Genomic DNA, 23,551 nt, shown 5'->3' with positions numbered 1-23,551 from the left:
AATATGTAATGGACAGCGGCCATCAGTTAAATACACATCTAAAACTTCCCAGTGGCTTCCGGCTAGCGTTGGACCAGGCCTCAGTTTCCCCACCCCGTCCCCTAGCTAGTCCACTCTGGCCTGGCCCCGTGGCCAAGAGGAGGCATGGGGTCTGTGCGCTCTCTGTGGAATGCGGCTGGGCATGACGGAGCCTGGGGCCCCGCGTGCTACCTTCGATGGGCTGGAGGATGACACGAGAGTGGTCATAGGCGATGACGTTGGCATAGCGGTTTTTGGGCTTGTTCACTTCCAGGTTGGAGTGCTCCCACGTGAACTGCTGGCCCGGATCGATGGACTGCGGGGAAGGGGATGCGGGGGGGTGTCAGGGTGGGTGTCTGTGGGCCCGGGAGAGTGGGAGGTGGGGGCCAGCTCACCTCGTACTCCTGGGAGAGCTTGAGGCTATCGTTGGCCTTGAGGCGTTCTGTGTGCTCTGCCATGTCCGAGATGGGGATGGGTGGGTGGCTGAGCATGCCTGCGGGAAGAGAAGACCCAACGGCGTGGCCGGTCACTCGGGGGCCAGCCCGGGGGCCGGTGGGGGGGATGGCGGGGGGGGGGTTGCTCTACAGTGTGAGTCTGCAATGGACGAGCTGCAGTTAGAGGGAGTGGTGGGGGAGGGGAAGGTTCAGGGCAGCCCCCGTGGGGGCAGGGACCCCAGGCCTGCAGGGCTGAAGGGGGTAGCACGAGGTGACGGCTCTGGGCTGAGCCCCAGCTCCCAGTGCCCTCCCTCCCCAGTGCCCCCCTGCAACCAGCTGGGGATGCAGGGGCTGGGGAAGGGTCAACGCGCCCAGGACTTCAAGCTCCTGGTGCCTCGTGAAGCAGGCAAGTGACAGAGATGAAGAAGCGAATGCAGCTGGCCGGGCTTTCGGAAATACCATCCCTGGGGCAGGGGCGGGAGGCCAGTACCCCTTCCGGCCCCTGGGGCATCAGAGGGACCCAAAAGTCCTCTGCCAGGTGGAGCTGAGGGACCGGGGAGGGGAGACACGGGGTATGTGTGTGTTGGATGGTGGGGCAGCTGCCACGAACCCCTGATCTCTGAGGGCTCATTTTCTCATCTGGTACATGGGATGGTGACGTCCCTTATCTTTGGAGCCCCCGGGGGGTGGGGGTGGCTGGAGGTCGGGGGGTGGGCCTGGCTCTTTCCTCCCCATATCTGAGCCTGCCAGACCCCTGGCCTCTCCTGGGGCCTGGTGGCCATGCATGAGCTCACACATTCGCTCTGCAGATATAGGGAGGCTGACGGCTATACGCCAGCACCAAAGCACTGGTGTTAAACCGATAAAGATGTGCTGAGCCAGCTGGTGAAGAGCTGTTGGTCTGAGCCCCTGCGTGTTCCCCGCCACCCCGGGGGCTGCCCCAGAGCCCACATCTAAGGGGTCTGGGGCTGGTGTCCATTTGACTGGTGGGTCCCCTATCACATGGGCGATACTTACATGTACATACATGTCTCACCTAGACTCCCGCTCCCACACTCTCTCTCTCTCTCTCACACACACCACACACACACACACACACACACACACACGCACAAGCACGCACGCACGCAGTCACAGCCCGCGACCTCAGGGCCCGGCAGACCACACCCCCGCCCCCCCTCGAGAAGCCAGCGCAGGACAGGCGGGCAGAGAGAGAGGAGGCGGGATGGAGAAACCAAGGATGAAAACAAACAGGCGCGAAAGGAAGCTAAGAACAGAGACACAGGAACTAACTTTCAAAGTGAAACCCCGGCTCCCTGAGGGGGCTGCTGAGGCCTGAATCTGCAGAAACAGCAAACAATAAATAAATGAAAACACGCAGGGAGGCCACCTCCCCCCGCCCCTCGCTGGGTGCACGCACAGCAGCCGGCGGACAGACGCAAAGGGCAGAGCAACGAGTGAGGGACACACGGCCGCCTGGGCCCCAACCGGAGAACCAACGGCAGCTGCTGTGCTTCCCTCCGGCTGGACATCGGCCAGCCCTGATTTTCAGCTGTGACCTCGGAAAGATCCCAAAGTTTTAGGCTCTTCTATCAACGTGTCCCCCCAGACCAACCTGGCCTTGGGTCCCCTGTTGGGGTCAGCAGAGGGGATTTTGGAGGAGAGGCAGGATGGTGAGGGAGAAACTTGGGGGCAGGGGAAGGACATACGGGCCCATGTCATGACCTTTAAGGAGGACAGCACCAATCACTTAAAACATACACATTTAAAATCCTCATTTGGATGGAAACAGAATTGAGATAAGCTGGTCCAGAGACAGAAAAGAGAAGGGAGTACATTAGGGGTGTCATGAGACCTTTCATGATCTCTTATGGAGGACTGCAGCCATCAGTTAAAATAAATGATCAAAATCCTCGTTTGGATAAACATGGAACTAACATGAGACAGTCAGCAGCAGAAAAGAGAGAGAAATAAAATACATTAGGAATAGCATGCAAGGCTATACGCACGAGCCCTTCAAGAGGACTGCAGCCATCAGTTCAATATAAATGTTTTAAAATCTCCATTTGGTTGGAAAGAGTTAATATGAACGAGTTCAGAGACAAGAAGTGAAGAGCTGGGTGCAAGCAGAGAGACAGACGTTACCATGCTGTGAGCTCATAAGGAGAACAGCGGCCATCAGTTAAGTTAAAAATTCCTTATTTGGTGAGAAGCAGCTGGCATGAGCCCATTAAGAGGGAGGAGGTGGAGCTTCCCGGTGGCGCAGCGGTTGAGAGTCCGCCTGCCGATGCAGGGGACACGGGTTCGTGCCCCGGTCCGGGGAGATCCCACATGCCGTGGAGCGGCTGGGCCCGTGAGCCATGGCCGCTGAGCCTGCGCATCCGGAGCCTGTGCTCCGCAACGGGAGAGGCCACAACGGTGAGAGGCCCGCGTACCGCAAAAAAAAAAAAAAAAAAAAAGGAGGGAGGAGGTGAGGGAATGAGAGGACCACTGCCTATGAAGATGATCAAGGGCAAGGTCCTGATTCAGTTCTCCCACCAAGCATGGCAGGCGACTCGGCTGAATCCTATTAACCTACAGGGAACTATAAAGAGGCAGGGAGAACATGAGCATCTGTGGCCATGGAGGGGAGAGAGACAGAGTGTGGTGGAGGTGGAATTCTTACACCTTGCTAGGGGCACATCCCTGGGGAGTGGGAAAAACCCTAACAGCCACCACTGTGTGGCCTTAAAACCAGAGGTGTGAACAGAAGCAGAGCTCTTTCTGCCAAAAGACATGAGGATTCAGAAAAGTTTTGCTTTTGTCTTTGTCTGAAGATGTCCTTTAAGCTCTCAGAGAAGACAGCAGCCACCAGTTAAATGCAACTCTTCGAAAGCCTCCCTTGGTTTTAAGCAGAACCAACCCATGACAGTTCCAAGCCCAGAGCCACGGAGGAATTTGGGAATTAGGAACTGAATCGTACCAAGCACAGTTCAGTGGGGGCAGTCCTCGGGATCCACTGAGGTGGCAGCTTCCTCTCTTCCTATGCTACCTCTCCCCTTCCCCCATCGCTGTCGTCCCTGGCACCTGGGATCAGCACATACCTGGCGTCTGGAAGTTAATGCGTCTCATTTCCACGGGGTCCTTGGGGTGGTGGGGGGCGAGGTCGGCGTTGTTCAGTAGGCATTTGGTGCGGGGCTCTGAGTCCTTGCGTTTACTTTGTAGGAGCAAGCAGATACGCGAACATGTGACCCAGCTGCGCGCAACTGGGGTTCCCACGACCACGCACAGACACGTGTGCAATGGCTGGAGCAGCCAGGCGCCCGCTCACCCAACAGGCACGACGCCACCCCAGTTCCCCTCCTTGGCCTCCAAAGGGCAGGACCAGTTCTTACCTGTCAGGCTTACTGCTCCCGAAAACAGACATAGGTGAGGAGTGGCGGGGGGAGAAAGAAGACAGATGAGGGTGTGCTGGCCATCAAGGGCCTGTTCTGTGACTGTGGGTGGCTTTCTTTCCCTCTCTGAATCTCGGTCTCCTCCAGAAAATGGGGCTAATCCTTCCTGCGTGGGTCCCCCACCACAAGGAATAACATCTCAGCCCTCTCTTTCTAAGCTGGGACATGTCCCACGTGACCTCGTTAAACCAGACAGAGGCAGCCCCCACCCCAAATCTTGCCGAGTGGAGCGCGAGACTTAACAGGAGTCAAATCACTGGCTGGGATGGAACCCTAGCCCTGCCATTTCCCAGGCTGTGTGACTTTGATCAGGTGGCTTAATTTCTCTGAGCCCTGGTTTCCCCGTCTGGACTATACAGGCCTTCTGCAATGATCCTCTGAGATGACCGTTCCCCCCTGGATCTTTCCAGACCCCCCTCCTTTTTTAGGAAGGCTTCCCTCCTGTCAAGTAGGGGGCGGGGCAGGGGGCTCACTTCTTATAGAGCAAGATGGCAATAACGATGCAGATGATGAAAACCACAGCCAGCACGGGCCCGATCACCCAGATGAGCCCCTCCTCGCCGTCCACAATGGGCTGCGGGTCTGGGTTATCCAGCTGGAAGGGGTCTGAGAAGGGGCTTGCCGCAAATGTCTGCAGGAATGGGGTGGGGGGACCTCCATCAGTGCCCGTCCTCCTCACGGTGGCCACATGGGTCTTTCTCAAACACAAATCCACGTCCATCCCCTACTCTAAACCCTCCTACAGCTCCCAAGAACCCTGACCCTGGTGGCCTACGTGGCCTGGCCCTTGCCAATCTTCACTCTCCCCCTTCCTCACTCTGTTTCAGCCACTCTGAAATCCCTTTTGCTCCTCTTGCACCCCAGACCTTTGCACATGCAAACTGTGGGATGCCCTTTCTTTACCGAACTCCTACATATCCGTCAAAGCCCTAGTTCCAAAATCCTTTCCTCTAACAAACCTTCCCTATGGGATACCCTCAACCTCAAACCGTTCCCTCTGCCCAACTCTGACCACAGTTAGGAGGATCTGTGTCTGGTTCTGAGGTCAGGGCCCTAGGGACTGGCCTGCCTCACTCAGTGGGTGTGGCTCGATATGGGCAGACACCATTTGGGACTTACGGGTTCGCTCTTCTGCAGCAGAGCAAGCACAAAGAGAACATATCGGTGGCCAGGCTCCAAGCCCCTGTTGTCAAAGCCACCGTACTGCTTCTGGTCGCCGGGATGGAAGGTGGGTGGCAGCACTGAGAAGCGAGCTGCGATGTAGGGCCGGGGCACCTCCAGCTGGCGCGAGTGCCGCAGGCTGCGCCTCTGCAGCCGTGCGATATCCTGGATCAGCTGTGGGAACAGAGATGTGGGCTGCTCACGAACCTGGCTGGGAGCAACTGGGCTCACGAAAGCTGGGACGTTGTCTGGGCCCCACTGGCTCTTACCTCCTCCAGGTCCATTTCCTCTGGGCTGCCCAGCGGGGTCAGGAACTGGCCACCACGAGATTTACGCAGTGGCACCATCACAATGAAGTAGTTCCTATCAGGAGATGGAGTCATGGGGGGTTGTCTACTAGCATGACCAAGGGATGCTATCTAGGGCTGAGATGGGGAGCCGCCCCTCTCTGAATCTTCCCTTCTGCTCATACATTGGGCATACGGCCCCAGTCACATAGGACTATAGTTCCTGATTCAAGCCTCCAGGCTTTTGATGATACTGTACCTTTTGCCTATAAAACCTACCCTGTGAAATTACAGTTGACCCTTCAACAACGTGGGGGTTAGTCAAAAATCCATGCGTAAGTACAGCTGATCCTCTGTATCCATGGTTCTCTATCTATCTGTGGATTCAACCAGCCATGGATTGTGTAATACTGTAGTCTGTACTTCTTGAAAGAAATACGCATATAAGTGGACCCATGTAATTCAAACCTGTGCTGTTCGAGGGTCAACTGTATAGTTCTCAAACTCCTATACATCCTTCAAAACCCCAGCTTCCATGCCCACACTTTTGTAATCCTCGATTTTCCCCTGCTTCCCAGAGTCCTCCTCTCCTTACTGGGGACTCTCAGCCCTGGTGCCTCTCACTGCCACACCATGGGGCTGAGGGTGTCTGTGTCCAGCTCTGTCTCCCCACCAACCAGTCTAGGAACCTAGAACCAGTAGAAGGTCAGGCATATGGGGGCGTCAGGGAATGCTCAAGGAGCAGACACGAGGTCACATTTAGTGACATCTATGAGAAGCACTGGACCTTCAGGGGAACCACACGGGGTGGGGCTGATGCGATCTCTGTTTTACAGACAGTTGAGGAAACTGAGGCACAGAGAGATCAAGCGGCTGGCCCCAGTCACAGAGCTGGTTGGTGGAGGGGTAGCTGGCTGGTGGAGGGGTGCAAAATCCCTGAGCGGGGCGAGTTGAGCTTACTGGACAGGCACAGGGCTCTGGCCGTCAGGCAGATACACCACAATGTAGCCTTCGGAGTCAGGCTTGGGGGTCACGCTGGGCTTAGAGCTGAGCAGGTTGAAGGCGGTCCAGGCAGTGACCGTCTGCTGGAGGCCACCCAGGCTGCTGCCGCGGTTGGTCAGCACGAAGTTGTAGAAGGTGTTGGGCTTGAGGTGCGTGATGAGCTTCTTGGTGGTGCGGCCGTCCACGTCCAGTGTGAGCCCATTGTACTGGATCTGTGGGACGGGCCAGCTCAGCAGGGCTCTGGGTTGAGCCCCTGGTCCTGACTGAGCCTGGATCCCAGACTTAGCCCTGACCCTGCCAACTGTGACCCCAGACTGAGCCTCAATCCCAGCTGAGCCCCAATTCTAACAGAGCCTTGATCCCAAACTAAGTCTTGACCCCAAACTCAGCCCCAACCCCAGATTGAGCCCCGCACCCAGGCTGAGCTTCCATCGCGGCCAAGTCCTGGCTCTAAGTCTCAATCCTTAAAGAGCCCTAATTCCAGACTGAGGCTCGAGCCTAGACTGAGACACTGGGCCTGAATCCTAGCTGAGCCCCGATCCCAGGCTAGGCCCCAATTCTGACTGAGCCTGGATCCCAGACTAATAAATCTTGACACCGAACTAAGCCCCAACCCCAGACTGAGCCTCAAGCCTACCCGGCGGTGAGTCCAGCTGACCCCCAACCCTGGGCCCAACCCCGGCCGAGCCCCGCCCCCCCCGGCTCATCGGGAGGCTGCACCTTGTAGGGCGTGGGCGAGTGGTAGTTGTCGGGGAACTCCCAGCTGAGCAAAACCGCCGTCTTCATGATCATCTTCACCTTGAAGTTCTTGGGCGAGACTGCACCAGGCAGCGGCAGGCGGGAAAAAGCAAAGGAGAGGTCCCGTGAGTGCTCGGGGGCGGGGGGAGCGGGGGGACGGGGTTGTGTGTGGGGCGGCCCAGGCGCTCCCTGTCGTCCGCTGTGCCCGTGGCCTTACTGCCTGGCCCTGGCCCGGCCCTGCCTGTTCCAAGTCCCTGCCGCGGGAGACGGCGCAGCTAGAGAGAGAAGGCGGGGGTGGAGGGGGGTTGGGGGGGGGGACGGGGAGGGCTGGGGGCGGTGTACGGGGGCGGCGGTGCCACCTAGGCGTGTCCCACCTTTGCCAACGCCGGAGCCTCGGGGTCTGGACTCGCCTTGAGCGTCCACGAGGAAGCAGAAAAGTGACCACTTACCTGGGCGGGGGAGAGGGAGGGGGCTGGGGTTGGGGTGGGCACGAGGCCCGGTCCGGCTCTGGTGCGGGGATCACCGCGCGCCTACCTTGGTCCCGCAGGAACGTCCGGTAGCGGACGGGGGGGCTGTAAGGGCCGGGGCCGCGGCGCGTGTGGGCCCGCACTTGGAGGTCATAGGCCGTGTCGGGCTTGAGGCCCTGCAGCGTGAGCACGTTCTCGGCGCCCGGCTCGGCCGCCGCGGGCAGCTCGGTCTCTCGGGCGGGGCCCAGGGCGCCGGCCTCCCGCACAGCCACTGTATACTTGACAATGGCCCCGTTGCGCTCGGCGGGCACTGGCGGCAGCCAGCGGAGCAGGACTGTGCCGGCGGAGGCGTTGCCGGCCGCCTCGAGGATCTGTGGGTGGCCGTGGGGCGTGTCCTCGGGGATGCTCAGGACCTCGGCTGCCTCCTCGCCCAGGCCGCCTCGGCTCCGGGCCGCCAGCCGGAACACGTACGTGGCGCCCTTGTGCACGCCCGACGCAGTGTAGTGGTCCTCGGTGGGCGGGAACTCCAGTGTGGCCAGGGGCGATGAGTCCTCACGGCCGAACTGCAGGCGATAGCCCAGCACCTGGTCCTCGGCGGTGCCGGCCGGGGGCTCCCAGCGTGCCAGCAGGCTGCCCTCGGGGGTCTGCTGCACCGACAGGGTGGGGCGGCCCAGCACTGTTGCGGGGGGTGGGGGGGTGGGGGTGGGGAGATACAAGGCAGGGGTCAGCCTGGGAGCACAGGGTGAGGTTGCCGGTTTTTTTTTTTTTGGCCACACCATGCAGCTTGTGGGATCTTAGTTCCCTGACCAGGGATTGAACCTGGGCCCTCCACAGTGAAAGCGTGGAGTCCTAACCACTGGACGGCCAGGGAATTCCCAAGGGGTTGCCATTTTTAAAAGTGGTCTTGGGAAGGCTTCCCTCAGAAGCAAAGACTTGAAGGTGAGGGAGGGAGCTGCGGGGAGGTCTGGGGGGAACAGTGATTCAGGCAGAGGGAACAGCCAGTGCAAAGGCCCTGAGGTGAGACTGTGCTGAGTGCAAGGAACAGCGAGGAAGCAGGGGACTCAGAGGACCCGATAAACGAAAACATCAATAGATGTCACAGCAGGCCCGCATCTATGTTTCTCCTTCTTCTGTTAGTAAGTCACTCAGCTCTTGCCTGATTTATTCACCCCTTGCCTCCTGCCGGCACCTGATTAATATCCATGGAACGTAGGAGTGTCCAAAACCCTGTCCCTGCCCCCATGGTTCTCACAGTCTGAGTAGTGATCAATGTGTCAAAGCCCTGAGAAGCCCTGCAGTGCTGAAGCTCTATACATGAAACCAGGCTTCTCCACTGCAGGACTTATCAGGACCTTTAATGGACGGTGGTGTGAACAGTCACAGTGTATGCAACAGGTTCTGCTTAGCAAGCATGGCTCTAATGTAACGTCCCCGAGAGAGGACGGCAGATCACAGGAAGCTTCCTGGAAGAGGCGACATGGGCGCTAGAGGACACAGAGACTAGGCAGACGAAGGGCACGGTAGGGGCATGGGCTGGCAGCAGTGTGGAGGGGTGCTGTGTCCAGCTGGGAGGCCTTGAACATCGGGCTCTGTGGTCAGCAGTGAGGCATGGAGAGTGAAGCAAGTGGGGTGGAGGCCATGGGGGCCTTTGTTCCTCGAACACACCAAGCTTGTTCCCTCCTCTGAGCCTTTGCCCGGGCTGTGCTCTCTGCCTAGAATACCCTCTCCCCTTACATTATCATGGCTTGCTCTCTCTCCTCACTCCGCTATGTCTGGCTGGTGAGAAACCAGCCTCTTGGGACTGATGGGAGGGGCCTGAGAGGGAAACTGAGGCAGGGCTGCCAGGAGAGGAGGCTTCAGGGCGCAGCGGGGGAGACGGGCACACCACCCTGAAATGACAACCCGCCTGGGGTGATCAGAGCTGGGATGGGGGAGGCACGGGGCGCTGGGGGCAGGAGGGGTGTGGCCTGGCCAAGACTGTGGCACGGGGGTGAGTGGGGAAGGCTTCCTGAGGAGGTGCTGACTAACCAAAGACGCAAAGGATGCAGAGGAGACAGCCAGCCCGGAGAAGGGTATCCAGGCAGGGGGAACAGGAGGCAGAGGGTGAGGAGTTAAGAGTTGGCTGTTAAAGGTTTCCATCTGGCTAGAGCTGAGCGGGGCTGGGCCACACTGGGTCTTAATATCCTCTGGAGTAGCTCCACACCTTTGCTCTCCCTGTTCCTCCTGCTTGGTGCATCCTCCCCCCCAACAGGGGCTCAAGAACTCTGCAGGGATGCTCTGAGGGCAAAGGGGCCATAGAGGGTCTCGCACCTGCTCCCTTGGTCACTACCACCTTGGGTTTACTGCGAGCGCCATCGCCTTTCATGGTGTAGGCGGCTACCGTGATGGAATAGGCGGTCTCAGGCTGCAGGTTTGTGACGGTCATCTCCTGCGGGTGGGGTCAGGGGTGGGGAATCAGTGACGCAACCAGGGCTGCCCACCCTCCTCCCCCTGCTAGGGACAAGCAAGGCAGACACGGGGCGCAATCTGCGGGCAGAGACGTGCACCCGAGCTCATGCACAGACCCCGACACGTAGCACGTCCATGCTGAGATGGGCACACGTGGCCTGACATCTGTCATGGACCGCCTGGACCAGTGCTGTTCCTGCCCCTCTGGTCCCCAGCTACCACTTTTGCCCCACCCCCGTTCTTTCCTCCCTGCAGTGGCCCCCAGAGGGTGCCTGTGAGCAGCTGAGTCAGGTCTCCAGGGCTCTGGTCTCCCTGGGGGCAAAAGCCCAAGTCCTTCGCACCACCAGAAGTCCTCTGCCGCCCACAAGGCCCCGCACGACCTGCCCCTGTCCCCTCCATGCCCTCACCTCCTCCCTCGCTCACTCTGCTCCAGCCACACGGGGCTGCCTTTCTATCCCTCCTCCAACCAGACATGGTCCTGCCCAGGACCAGGATGCACTGGCTGTGTCCTCCCCACCCGACACCTGTCTCCACTACATCCATTGTTGTGCTGGAGATTCCTTATACCAGCTCTTGAAAGCCAGCAGTCGAATTTTCAGAAAATTTGCAAGCCACTTATTAAACAGCCGTTATTATAAGTAAAATTATATAAACGTATGATCAAATAAATAGTAAAAACAAAGGTAATAAGTACTCAAAACCCACCCCATCGTCATTATTTTACCGTGTTTACTATTATCTGTGTCCTCGAGATTATTCTATTCTGTCTCTTATATCTGTGCAATACAACTACCACACAATGACGAGCTACCACAAATCTGGTAGGTAGCTTGAAATCGACACGGTGGGAGTATTTACACCATGGAAAAGGGCCAATGCTACCAGTCAGGATTGCACCCACCCGACAGCTGGCTGTTCAAGCATTTACACCACTATCTATGCCCCGTCCCCACCGGAGCTGTAACTAGACACGTGTTTGTGCCTTGTTCCAAGTAACATCCCTCTCCCCTGAACCGTGACCCCCAGGAAAACGGGCTCAGGCGTGTCTTGGTCACTGCCGCATCCATGGCACCCAGCTCAGGATCAGCAGGTGCTCAGGAAATCACTGCTCATTCAGTGAATGACAGAGCACCCTGACCCTCACACCCTCACACACGTGTCCATGTTTCCCATACATGCATACCCACAAACATGTCCGGCATGCCTGGGTGGCCCCAGGTCAGGAGCATAGGAGGGGGGACAGGATGCACAAACAGAGGGTCTCCTGCCCCTGAGCCTCACATTCAGTCCTTCCCGGGGTCTTAGTGGGTTGGAGGGTCTGAGCCAGAGCCATGTGGGAACCTCCCCCCAGACCGGGGTGGGGCGGGGCGGGGCGGGGGAGAAACAGAGCTACTGGAGTGGGTGGGGCCGTGTCAATTTAACATCAGGCTTGGGACTGTCAGAAGAGCCTGTGGTCCCTATCTTAGGAGCAGAAAGACAGCCCAGAGCCACACAGTAATCCTGACTCTGGTTCAGGGCCTCCTGCAGGCCTCCTTTCCCACCTGGGGCCCACTGACCCCTCTCATCACGCCAGGGCCAGAATGAAGGGGACACTTTGGCCTAAGAGAGAAACTTCGAGGTCAGGAAGGGCTGAGTCAGGTAACAAAAGGGTCGGGCTAGGCTGGAAAGTGACTCAGTTTCGATCTGCCAGGCCTGGGTGCCACAGGGGAAGCTGTGGGCTGGAGGAGGGTGGTTAATGCTGTGAACAGCTGGAGCAAAGGTGTGGTGGAGAAGACCCAGGCCGGGAGCTAGGCTGGAGGAGGGAAGTGGGGAGGCAGGAGGCCAGCGGAGTCCAGGGGCCATTCAGCTAAGAATGGATACCTCCGTGGTCCCCAGCAGAAGCCCATGTGCCTGATGCAAAACCGAGGCTGCCAGCTAGCTCCAAGAGGTAACTAGGTGTGCATCGGGGGCCCAGGGGAGGAGACCCTTTTACAGGAGGCGTGCAGGGGATGGGGTCACAGCACTGCACGGCCCGCCCGCGGGAAGAGCACTGGCAGCGGCTCGGGGTGGCAGGGGGGCACTACTTACATATTCGGCCGTGTCGTCCGTCTCCCACTGAGCGCGGGAGGAGGCGGCAGGGGAGAGAGGAGGAGGTGAGCGCAGTAGCCAGAGACAGAGAAACAGAGAAGCAGCGAGAGGGCGGGAGCGCAGGGGGCCCGGGCCCCGCCCCACCGCCAGGCCCCGCCCCGGAGCCCCGCCCACCTGGGCATCGGCCAGCATGATGTCCTTGATGCGCGGCGGCCCTCGGGCCTCAGCGCCCTCCATGCGCACGTAGTGGACCTGGTAGCCGCGGATCTGGCCGTGCTGGCGGCCGGGCGCGGGTGAGCGCCACAGCACGCGAATAGCCGTGGCGTTGAGCGCCTCCGCCTCCACCTTCCGCGGCGGCGCGCTGGGCACTGGCGGGTGGGGGGGAGGGAAGGGGAGGGGCGGGCGGGGCCGTTACTGGGGTGCCCAGCCCTGCCCCGGGCAGCGCCACTGACCGATGCCAAGGTGCCGAGTGACTGCCGGTTAACCCGGCGCTCTGAGCGCTCACCGCTGGCCCGGAGGGAATACCTCCTTCACGCTTCCCACAGCCCGGGGAGGGGGCTCTGATGGTGCACCCCATTTACAGACGAGCAACTGAGGTCCCCCAGGGCCTAGGTCACCTGCCCAGGGCCACAAGACATGAGCGGGCCGTGCATGCCCCACTCTAAGAGGTTTACCCACACTGCTTCCGACCTCAGAGCATCCCTTCTAGATAGGGGTCCTTATGCTCCCTTTACAGATGGGGAAACCAAGGCACAGAGAGTTGATCCCAGGACCGCAGGGTTATCAAGAGGCAAAGCCGGGATGGGAACCCAGGCAGTCCAGCTGCACGCTCCTACACACCCCAGGGTGCAGCCAACCCACTCCCCAACAGAGCGCTTTTTCAACCAGCCCCCAAGCTGAGGGCCCTCGCCACCCACCCCACCCCCACCCCAAGGCCTGGCGTGAAGAACCGCTTCATTTCTTCCCCATGGTTAGGACAAAATGTTGGGGCTGCCAACCGGAACTTCCAGGCCAATGGCTCAGAAAACAGCTGGTCCTGGTTTCCTGCAATTTTACTGGGGAAGCTGCCTGCTTCATTTTGCCCCATGCCCTCAGCTTCTACTGTGTGACTAGTGTCTTAGAACTTTCTAGCTCAGCTATGGTGGGAATATTTACACCACAGAAATCGGCCAGTGCTACAGATCAGTCTCTATGCCCCAGAGAGCTGGCGGTTAACCACCGTCAGCGCGCAATCTACCTACTCTCTAGGTAGGATAGGTCAGACCCAAGTAGCTCCAAATCTCAGGTTATCCCTAGAGTCTAAAAAACCAGCTTTCTGGGGTCAGGGACCATAATTTTTGTTGCAAGTGCTGCTTGCTGTTTCCTACACTCCGTTTCCATGGCTTCCACCACCGGACCAAAATACAGGGCTCCCCGCTTAACGTTCCAGGCCCAAGGCTCAGAGAGAAAATGTAGCCCGGAAGGTCCAGAACTGAGAATTCCAAGATCAAGGAGCTCGGTTGGTTTGGGGAGGCTGACGGCCACTTGTCTCCTTCTCCTGATTATGGCTTCTATGGTTGGCTAAAAAGTTCATTCGTTTTTTTCATAAGATCTTACTGAAAAACCCGAAAGAACTTTTTGGCCAACCCAATACCTTCTGACCACCAGCCAGCCCAGTTTTCCAGGGACAGAAGGCTCCAAGGCAGGGGCCGGGCTGGGGCCTGGGGGTCCCAGGGGTCCCAGGCCGGGGCCGGTGCTTACCGTCCTCGTCGGTGCGGATGACCACGGGCGAGCTCTCGGGCCCTGGTCCCACCTCTGTGTGAGCGACGGCGGTGATGCGGTACTCCGTCCACTTGTCCAAGGCCTCCAGCAGGATCTGGGTGGTGGTCGGGGGGATGCCGTTCACCTCCTTGGGTTGCGGGTCCTCTGAGCCCAGCGGTCGGTAGCGGACGCTATAGCTCACCAGGGCCCCGTTGTGCGTGTCCGGCGGCGGCGGGCGCCAACTTACCAAAATGGCCGTGGAGCGCGTGCTGACACATTTAACGTCTTGAGGGGGGGCTGACGGTTCTATTGGAGGGTGGGGAGAACGTGGGGGTGGGGAAGGGAGGCAGGATGGGCGGGGAGGGGGTGGGGAAACAAAAGATGGGAAAGAGAAAATAAAAAAGAAGATGATAACAAACAAAACAGAACCAAACCAAAGAGAAGTCGAACCCAAAAGAAGCGGGTGTCAACCAAAGGTGAGATGGGCGGGTGGGTGGGTGGGCGGGCGGGGATGGGGGCAGAGAGGGCTGGCCAAGAACGCTGCACTCACCACATGGGGCTGCACTTGGCACACAGTAGTTCTTAGGGAGAGGGTAGCCACAGTCCCCAAGGAGCATATGCCCGTATGCTGTGCACCGTGCCAAGCGGAACAGCAGTAAAAACCCCATTTACTGGGCACCTACTATGTGCCAGGCACCATGCCAAGTGGAACAGCAGTTAAAAAAAACCCCATTCACTGAGCACCTATTATGTGTCAGCCATGGTGCCAAAACAACAGTAAATGTACTTGTTTATTGAACACCTACTGTGTGCCAGGTATAGCACCAGGAACACAATGACAATAAATGTACTTATCTATTGAACACCTACTGTGTGCCGGGCACTGTGCCAGAAGAATAGCAATAAAAGCCTCACTTATTGGGCACCTACTATGTGCCAGGCACCGTGCCAAGCGCTTCACACAATAACAGTAAGTGTACTTATTTAGTGAACACCTACTGTGTGCCAGGCACAGCACAGCAGCAGAATGACAGTAAATGTACTTATTTATAGAACATCTGTGTGCTAGGCACTGTGCCAGAGGAACAGCAAAAGCCCCATTTATTGGGCACCTACTATGTGCTAGGCCTGTCTCTAAAAGCTTCACACGTTAAGAGCATCTACTTACTGAACACCTGTACTGCCAGGGACCCCAGAGGGCAACCCTGTGGTTACTTCTTGGCCTCACTTGCGAAGAAAACAATGTCTGCGTCTTGGGCACCTACTGTGTGCCAGTTAGCATGCCAAGGGCTATACAGAGTAATAATAAAAGCCCCTGTGTATCGGACACCTACTGTGATGGCACTGGGTCAGGGCTTTACAGATAACACAGCCCACAGTTAGCACCTACTGTGTGCCGAAGTTTTAGTAGCTCACAGTTCTTCTGTTTTGAGCCCCTACTGTTCGCCTGATGCCAACCTAAGCCCACTGCAGATCAATAGCACGTCTCATTTACTGAACACCTACTATGGGCTGGTCACTGCAACAGCCCTCTGAAGATGAAAGTAGCTGTTGCCCTTTACGCGGTGCATACTGCATGCCAGGCACTCTGCTAAGGTCTTTATTGAAACAGAAAAAGTTCCCACATATTAGGTACCTACAGCATGCGAGGTGCTATAGTAATGACTATGTAGAACATCAGTAGTTCTCATTTCTTAACAGGGCCTACTGTGTGTCAGGCCCTGTTATTTCTGGATAACAGTAATAGTCCCTACGTTTCAAGCGTCGACTATGTGTCAAGCACTGTGCTATTGAGCACCTACTATTTACACACACAGTTCCAAGAACCTTGCAGACAACAGTTTCATGTTTGGAGCAAAAACGAAACCACGCTAGGCCCTTCCAGACCGACAGTGGCTCCCATCTGAGCACCTACTATGTGCTTAGCACCAGGCCAACCTCTTTAAAGTGCCACTTCTGGAGCGCTTACTGGATGCCAGGCACTGTGCCAAGGGTTTTGCAGAGCAATCATCGTAGCCCCCATGTTTCGGGGACCTACTGTGTGCCTGGCACCGGGTTGACCTTGTTACAAGCTACTAATAGCTTCCATTCATGGACTGCCAACTCTGTGCCCAGCACCCTGCCGATCCATATTTAGACTGAAAGTGGCAGCTGCCATTTTTAGAGCACCTACTGTGTGCCAGGCATTAAGGACTTTGTTAAATAACAGTGATACTCTCCACATATTAAGCATGAACTGTGTGTGTTAAGGGCCTTATGGAGTATCAGTAATAGTCTCCATGTGCCGAGCACCTACTATGGGCCAGGCCCTGTGTTAAGAGCATTACTGGTGATACTCCTCACATTCTATACGTCTTCTGCACGCCCGGCAGCATAGGCCCTCTGTAGACTCAAGGTACGGCCCACTGATCGTGCCTCATTTAATTCTCATGACCCCCTTACGTGGCTGGAACTAGCACCCCTCCACCCCATGTTCCAGGTGGGGAAATGGGTTTTAAAGCCCACCTGGTTTGCCTGGCATTCTTTTATCACTGGTTGTATAGCTACTGGGTGCCAGGTCCCACCTGTTCTGGGTGCTCACCTCCCATTTTACAGGTGAGGAAACAGGCCCAGAAAAGGCAAGTGGCCTGCCCAAGGGCACATGGCATGAGCCAGGCCTTGAAGCCAGGCTCAGCTGCTGTCCGTGGGCTGTCTTGGTTGAGGCTGGGAATTCAGACCTCAGCCTGTGCCTTAATCAGCTCAGGCCAGCTGAGGATGGCTGGAGCCACACCCCCTCAAATGCCCATGACCCTAGAGCCCGCCTCGTCTGGAGGGAGGCTCAGAGAGGTCACTGGCCTTGCTTGCGGTCAAGGCACGTAGAACCTTCACCATCATGCCAGCTGCACTTACTCACTGCATGTGTTTACAGACCACTTACTCTGTGCACACCCCATGCTAGGGTCTGGGACCCAGAGGTGAATCAGAGGCCCCCATCCTCAAAGACATCAGGCTACCAGAGACCCCAGAGGCCACTCCAATGGCTTACTGCAACCAGAATGACTCTCTGGCCTCACTTAAATTGAAACACTGGGGTTCTCTCCTCTGGAAATAGACACTTGGGGGTCCCCTCCCCCATTTCTTGACCAGCCACCCCAACCAAATGTGCCCGGGGGGAGTCAAGCAGGAGTGGAAAAACCAACCGAGGAATGTGCCAGAAGGAATGGATTTGCTAAGAAAGGGGAAGGAAAACTAAAACCAAAACCATAATAAAAGAAGAAACAACGATGATGGTGATGATGATGAGAAAAACCATAATAAAAGAAAGAAAGACGCTTTCCAGAAAACTCCCAGTCTGGTTACCTACCTTCCACTCTTCAACTGCTAACTTAAAAGACTTTCTTACGAGGGAGGGAATGGCGGAGTGCTGAGCTACAAGGCCAGACCGAGCTCTGGGTGGGTCTCTGGCCGCGAGCGGGCGCGCAGCCCTGCTCCGGCCCCAGTGTGGGCACGCTGCAGTTCCGGGCTGGCGCCGATGAGGCAGGAAGGTTGGACGGTGTCTGGGGAGACCCACGGCTGAGTGGTCTGGCCTCCACCTACCCTTGAGTTCAGCCTAAGAAGCCCGCACTCCCCGGGGGGTGGGGGTACGCCTGGCCCTGCGTCTCGGCTGCCAGTTCTCTCGGGCCCCACCCGTCTTGGGGTGCGAAGTGGGGAGTCCCTTCTCCCCCACTCCCTGTCCTGGGCCGCCCCAGAGGTTCGGAGGTTCGCGTGGCTGGGCCAAAGCCGCTTTCTCGACGACCTTGGAGGCCGCCTCCTTCACAATCCGGCCCAACCTGCGTGACTTGTCGGGAGGGTGCGGGGCAGCGTGGATGCGCACATGGATGCGCAGTGGGGGGGGGGGGAGGGGCGTGGTTCCGGATTCCACGTTCCTGGGCAGGTGTGCCACTCGGCAGCGGGGTGCAGAGTTTAGGGGACTGAATTTGGACTCTGGACGGTCTGCACAGCCCAGAGCTGCTGGGGCACAGGCTAGGGGGCACGCAGGGTGGGCCGTTTTTGTGAACCCGCTGGAGACCAGCGCGTACTCACCTTCGCGGCACCTGTGCCGGTCTCTCACGTGGCCGCCCAAGCCACAGGACACCCTCACTGATCGCCTCACGCACAAACATTCCTGTGAGTCGCGGAGCTCTCGGCTCGGCCCCAGTGGGGCGGGGAGGAGGGGAGGGGGCAGGGGTTGACAGTGGGGTGCTGTGTCTCCAAGTCCCTTGATCCCAGTGGCTCAGACACCCCGGCCCAAGTTGCTGTCACTCTGGACTGACCCGTGACCCCCTGTGTGCGCACGCCTGGGGGCGGGGCGGGCGGGGGCTTGAAGGTTTGAACACTGAGGCAGCTTCCGGAACAAGGCCTGGGGTGGCTACCCCGTGACTAACTGAGCAGGGTGAGGGGAGAAGAAGAGAGGGAGGGTCACGGCGGGGGCCACTTGGGCCAGACTGAGCACAGAAGAGGGAGGAGGGGGAGGCAGGGAGGCGGCGGTCGGAGGGGCCTACCTAGGCCCTGAGCTCAGAGCAGGCAGGGAGGGCGCGGCGGGCGCCACGGTGTGGCCCAGGGCCAGCTGCAGTGTCCTGGCCAAAAGGTGACTTTCTGTGACAGGGAGGCCAGGCGGGCACAGCGAAGAACTCCAGGAATTGGAGGGCCCTATGTTTTGGGGGTCCTGCACTTCCCCCAGAACCTGGCATCAGCTCTGACTCCCCCGCGCCCCCGAGCCCCTTGCAACGGGGACCCAGACTTGGGGGCAAGAAGGGCCATCTGGGGAGGTAGGATCGTCTCTGCATCCTCTGCTCTCTCGGAAGGATGGGGTGTGAGCTGTGACAGCATCACAGACCCCTCCAAACACCTGTGAGATGGGCGCAACGCGGCCATTCCACTAACCCCAATCCGGGAAAGGCAGAGGAGAGAGGAGGTGCCATCAGCGAAACCGGCCACGGCTGTACCCCAGGGAGATGGTGAAACTGGAGCCTGCGGGGTCCACGGGTGAGCCCCTCACTGCACTGGTGGGGGAACCGAGGCGCAGCGTGGACGCAAGCACGCCCGAGGCGGAAGAGAGAAGCGGGACGGGCGGAGGCGCCCCCCACCCTTGCGCAGGCCCCGCCCGGGTCTGTGCGCAGGCGCCGGCCAGGTGCCCACCCCCGCAGTTCAGGGCGGGGTCCGCGAGACACCTACTGGACTGCAGCGTGCGCTGCCGCACCACCGAGGTGAAGGCGCCCAGGCCTTGCGGGGAGCGCGCCGCCAGGCGGAAGGCATATTCGGTGTTGGGCTTGAGGTCGTCCACCACGAAGGCCGTGGCCGGGTCGAAGGTCCTCCCGACCTGGGGGCGGGGCGGGGAGAGAGACGGAGATGGAGAGAGACAGAGAGAAACCAGAGGGATACAGACACAGACCTCACAGAGTGATGGAAATGGAGGAGAAAAGAGTGTTGGAAAAATTAGCAACGGACAGGGACAAAGAGAAGGGGGGAAGAGAGACATTCCGGCACAGGCTCGGGGAGACAAGAGAGTCGCCCAGAGTGGGAGCCGGCGGCGAGCGCCAGCCCGCCTCCCCCCCGCCCACGCACCTCTCTGCCGTGGTCGCCTTCCCGGAAGAGGAGCTCATACTTGATGATGCTCTCCTGCCGCGGGGGGCTCCACGAGAGCCCGATGCTCGTCTCCGACTTGGCCTCGGCCCGGAAGTTCATGGGCTGGCCAGGCACTGCGGGGCAGGGGGCGAAGAGGACTGGCATTGGGGGGAGGCCTGGGAGGGATGGGCCCGCATAGGGTATCCAACCCGCCAGGTTCCCATTCTCCCAAAAAGGGCCCCGTGAAGCTCAGCACCACCCTAAAAGGAAGGGCTTGTTAGGCTCTAGATGCTTCTGGAGTGTTCTCCACTGTTCTTATTTATCTTATTTTCTCAGGGACCCCCTACCGCCCCTCGTTGTCAGCTGCCCACCCCAATCCCCCCATCCTCTCTGTTGCCAGTGGGAAAACATTTTAAAAAAATCTCCTTCTCAACGCACCCCAGCATCCTCCCCATTCCTCCAGTTAAACAGAAAACTGGTGGGGACCATAATTTGGAATGTGGATCTCCACCCTGTATCTGACTTATGGCAGGAGAGTTCCAAACCTCCTGTCCCTTTGCTTGGGCAGCTGCCCGACTCTTCCTGGATTTGAGGTTCCAAAGCCTGAGTCCGTAAGAAAAAGCCCAGAAACCTGCAGAGAGCGGGGGCCCCATGCACCTAAATGCTCTACACCCCTACCCCACGTCCTTCACCCTGGCAGGTGACAGACCAGCTCACAGACTTTGGGCTAACACACTTTCTATTATTTCAAAATGGGCGGCATGGATCCCTCCAGTGAGAGCAGCAAACAGGGGTTCTCAAACTCAGAGATGGATGGGAGCCGGGGCAGTTAACAGAGAAGAGGGAGGCGAACGGAAACCACACCCCTTTTCTCAGAGGCAGCCGGCGGCGGCATCTATCTGGATGCCATTGGATGACCGATTGTAGCCCTATGGGCTTGCCAGATCGGATTTTCCAAGGGTAGCCAGAAATCTGGGTTTTCTAGGACAACCTCCTGCTTTGCAATGCTGGCGTGAAAATACTTTAAAGCACCATACAGGCCAAATAAACCACGTGGTGGCTTCCAGGTTAAGATCGGCCGGCTGCATCCTGGGAGACACATCACTGCATGGCCGCCTCCTTCCCTCTGGTGGGACAGCCCCGAGACCTGCTGCTCCCCCCCACCCCCCCCCGCAGAAGCTGTGCTTCCCGCGGGCATCTCACCTCCCTGTTGTGTCTTGACCTGGATGGGGTCCGAGAGGGGCCCATCGCCTACGGAGGTGAAGGCCAGCACGCGCACGGTGTATGTCTCATCCTCCAGCAGGCTGCCCACGGTGGTCAGCAGGCTGTCGTCCACGTTGTGCTTCTGCCAGTTGCCCACGGGGTGCTCGGGCTCCATGGTGTAGTAGACCCGGTAGCCCCGGATCAGGCCGTTGGGTTCCACGGGTTCCTCCCACTGGATGATCATGGTGGTGGCGCTGAGCATGCGGGCCTGCACGTTTCGGGGCGCGCTGGCAGGGGCCTGCTCGCCAGTGCGGGTGACCACAGACTCGCTGGGTGGACCCTGGCCGATGGAGTTGACGGCCGACACCCAGATCTCATACTCCGAATTGGGGCTCAGGCCGCCAATGCTGTAACGCGTCGTGGTGATGTCCTCTTTGATCTGGTATGGCCCGTCCTGGCTCTTGGATTTATATTCGATGACGTAGTAGGACACGGGGTCTGGGTTGCCAGAGTCCCACGTGATGGTGATGCTGGTGGCTGTGTTCTCTGTCACCACAGGGGTCCCAGGGGCTTTGGGGAGAGCTGTGGGTGGGAGGCAAGTTCACACATCAGGCACGCTGGCTGCAGACCCCAAAGGCTGTGTGACTTTTAGTCACACAACTGCCCTCTCTGAGCCTTCATTTCCTTGGTGGCAACCATGGGCCTAACGACCCCTAGCCCACCATCTATAGCAGGTGTTGGCAAACTACAAACCAAGGGCTGGCACCTGTTTTTGTAAATAAAGTTTTGTCAGCACACAGCCACGCTTATGTATCGCTGCTGGCTGCTTTTGTGCTATGACGGTAGAACTGAGTGGTTACAGTAGAGACTAGATGGCCCATAAAGCTGAAAAGTTTTACTTAAAAAAAAAATTGGTTGTTTAAGAAAAATATTCACTTCTAAAGGAGACAGTGGCGGCCCCTGGGCTACAACTCTTCTCTGTGCTTTACTCGGCTTCACTCTGCTCAGCCACAGGGCCCTTCTGTCTGTTCACACTTCACACTTGCTGTTCCCTGCCCCTGGAATGCTCAGATGGCCAGATGGCTTAAGGCCACCCTCACCACCCTGGCTAAAGGTGCCCTTGCCCAGTTCTTATCACTGCCTGACGGTACGTCATGGCCAGGTTTGTATGTTGTCCCCACCAGCAGGGACTGAGGGTGGTTTACAGTGTGTCCCCAGCACCCGGATAAAATTGTGACTTTCTCTCCCACTTGTCCCAAGATCTCATATCACACAGGCCCCAGGAAGCATGCACCAGAAGACGTTCAATCCCTCAGCAAAATGACCAACACACCAGCTGATGCTGACACTTTCTATGGCCCTAGGGCAGGGCTTGGCAACCTTTACTTGCAGAGGGCCACACAGTAAATCTTTTCAGATTTGCAGACCACGTGGCCTTTGCTGAGAATCACTCAGCTCTGTCACTGTAGCCCCAAAGCTGCCACAAGCCAGGTGGGAAAAAATGGGCAGGTGTCAATAAAGCTTTATTTATAAAAACAAGTGGAGGGCCAGATTCAGCCCATGGGCTGTAGTCTGCTGGCCCCTGTTACAAAGCTAGAAAAATTATTTGAGGGCACCCTCCTCTGAATCTTGCCACAAACTTGAGACATCAGGAGAATCTGTAATCCCTCCCCACCCCGCCAATGCTCTCTCTCTCTGAGTTCTGCACAGCCTGTTTCCCTTTTCAACTTTTAGTCTTTCCCTGACCTAGCTTTCCTGGGAGTTGGAACCTTTATTCTGCGGGTCTGAGTGGTGCTACATGGTCCCCATCACTGCTCTCATCAGTCTGCATCATAGCTGCCGGGCTACGTGTCATCTCCTACTTTGGACCGTGAGCCCAATAGAGCAAGACTGGGTCTCGTTCCATGGGGCCAGGCCCAGAATAATTTGTCACCAATAAGTGTTTGTTGACTGTCCTCTTCACAGCCAGGAATGACTGAATCCTGAAGAGTAACTCAGAGGTTTTCCACCCGTACCCCCCACCTACACATGAGGTCCCACCTGCCTCCCCCATGCCCCATGGCCCCTGCTTACATTTCACCGTGATCTGGGCCACGGCCTCGATGACGCCCAGGCTGGACATGGCCACACACGTGTAGTTGGCAGAGTCCTTGACATCTGTGAGTTCCAGCACGTTCCGGCCCACGGGCATGTCATCTTCAGGCGTCAGGTCCTCGGCCCCCTGCATCCACTTGACGTATGGCATGGGCGAGCCCACGGCCACGCAGGTGATGTTCACGTTGCCACCTGGCATGATCTCGTGGCTCATGGGCAAGATGGAGAACCGTGGAGCCACGCGGCGGACTGGGGGATGGGGTGGGTGGGGGATGTAGGGGTGGGGGAGGGGAGGGAGATGCAGGGGGATGGGGAGACGGAATGCAGGGGAGAAAAGAAAGAAAAGCAGGAAGAAAGAAAGAAGGAAAGAAAGAAAAAAAGGAAAAAAAAGTGGAAAACAATTTAAATATAAACAGGGCTGTCTCCTTCCCCCCAGTTGAAATTTTTTCTTCCAAATGAAAGAAAACAACAACAAAAATTAAAAAACCAAATTCCAACACAAAGAAACCAAAACTTCAAAGGAAGGTACTTCACAAACAATATATAGAGAGATATATCGATATATAATAAAAGAGACATGAAGCATTATTCCATAGCAACAGGGTTTCAGAGACCAGAGTGGCTGGTCCACAGCACAGTTAGGAACACAAAAATTTATCAGCCGTTTCTCATCTTTGCTGACAGACGTGGCTTCGGGGAGCAGCCCCTCCGCCCGCTCTCCCAACTGGGGAGCTTCGGAAGATTCGGGCTGCAGGGGTTCGGGGGGCTCTGGGAAGGTCGGACGGGACGGGGTGTGTGTGTGTGTGGGAGGTCATGGGAAGAGTTAGGACCAAGAGGCAGAGGGGACCAGGATGTCAGCCCCCCATCCTCACTCC

General features: G+C 57.8%; 1 protein-coding gene across 7 annotated transcripts in view; it reads right to left on the bottom strand.

Moving 5' to 3' along the window:
- PTPRS (protein tyrosine phosphatase receptor type S) overlaps positions 1-23,551 on the bottom strand; it is a 61,850-nt gene that overhangs the window by 8,751 nt on the left and 29,548 nt on the right. For 2 of the 7 annotated variants that reach the window (XM_065875678.1, XM_065875679.1), the window contains 13 exons: positions 22,656-22,925; positions 20,583-21,164; positions 19,380-19,513; positions 18,990-19,134; positions 7,057-7,154; positions 6,295-6,548; positions 5,317-5,410; positions 5,006-5,221; positions 4,360-4,517; positions 3,827-3,838; positions 3,536-3,648; positions 414-511; positions 211-334 (listed from right to left, as the gene is read on the bottom strand). In XM_065875678.1, coding sequence (XP_065731750.1) covers positions 211-334; positions 414-511; positions 3,536-3,648; positions 3,827-3,838; positions 4,360-4,517; positions 5,006-5,221; positions 5,317-5,410; positions 6,295-6,548; positions 7,057-7,154; positions 18,990-19,134; positions 19,380-19,513; positions 20,583-21,164; positions 22,656-22,925 — 2,298 coding nt within the window. Of the gene's footprint in view, positions 1-210; positions 335-413; positions 512-1,745; positions 1,794-3,535; positions 3,649-3,826; positions 3,839-4,359; positions 4,518-5,005; positions 5,222-5,316; positions 5,411-6,294; positions 6,549-7,056; positions 7,155-7,608; positions 8,218-9,851; positions 9,970-12,056; positions 12,084-12,230; positions 12,425-13,796; positions 14,103-18,989; positions 19,135-19,379; positions 19,514-20,582; positions 21,165-22,655; positions 22,926-23,551 lie in introns of all 7 variants that reach the window. The other 5 variants (XM_065875672.1, XM_065875675.1, XM_065875673.1 and 2 more) reach the window with 5 other exon arrangements.

Source organism: Phocoena phocoena, chromosome 3 (assembly GCF_963924675.1).
Source record: "Phocoena phocoena chromosome 3, mPhoPho1.1, whole genome shotgun sequence".
In the NCBI taxonomy this organism is placed as follows: domain Eukaryota; kingdom Metazoa; phylum Chordata; class Mammalia; order Artiodactyla; family Phocoenidae; genus Phocoena; species Phocoena phocoena.
This window is presented reverse-complemented; position numbering and strand designations above follow the sequence as displayed.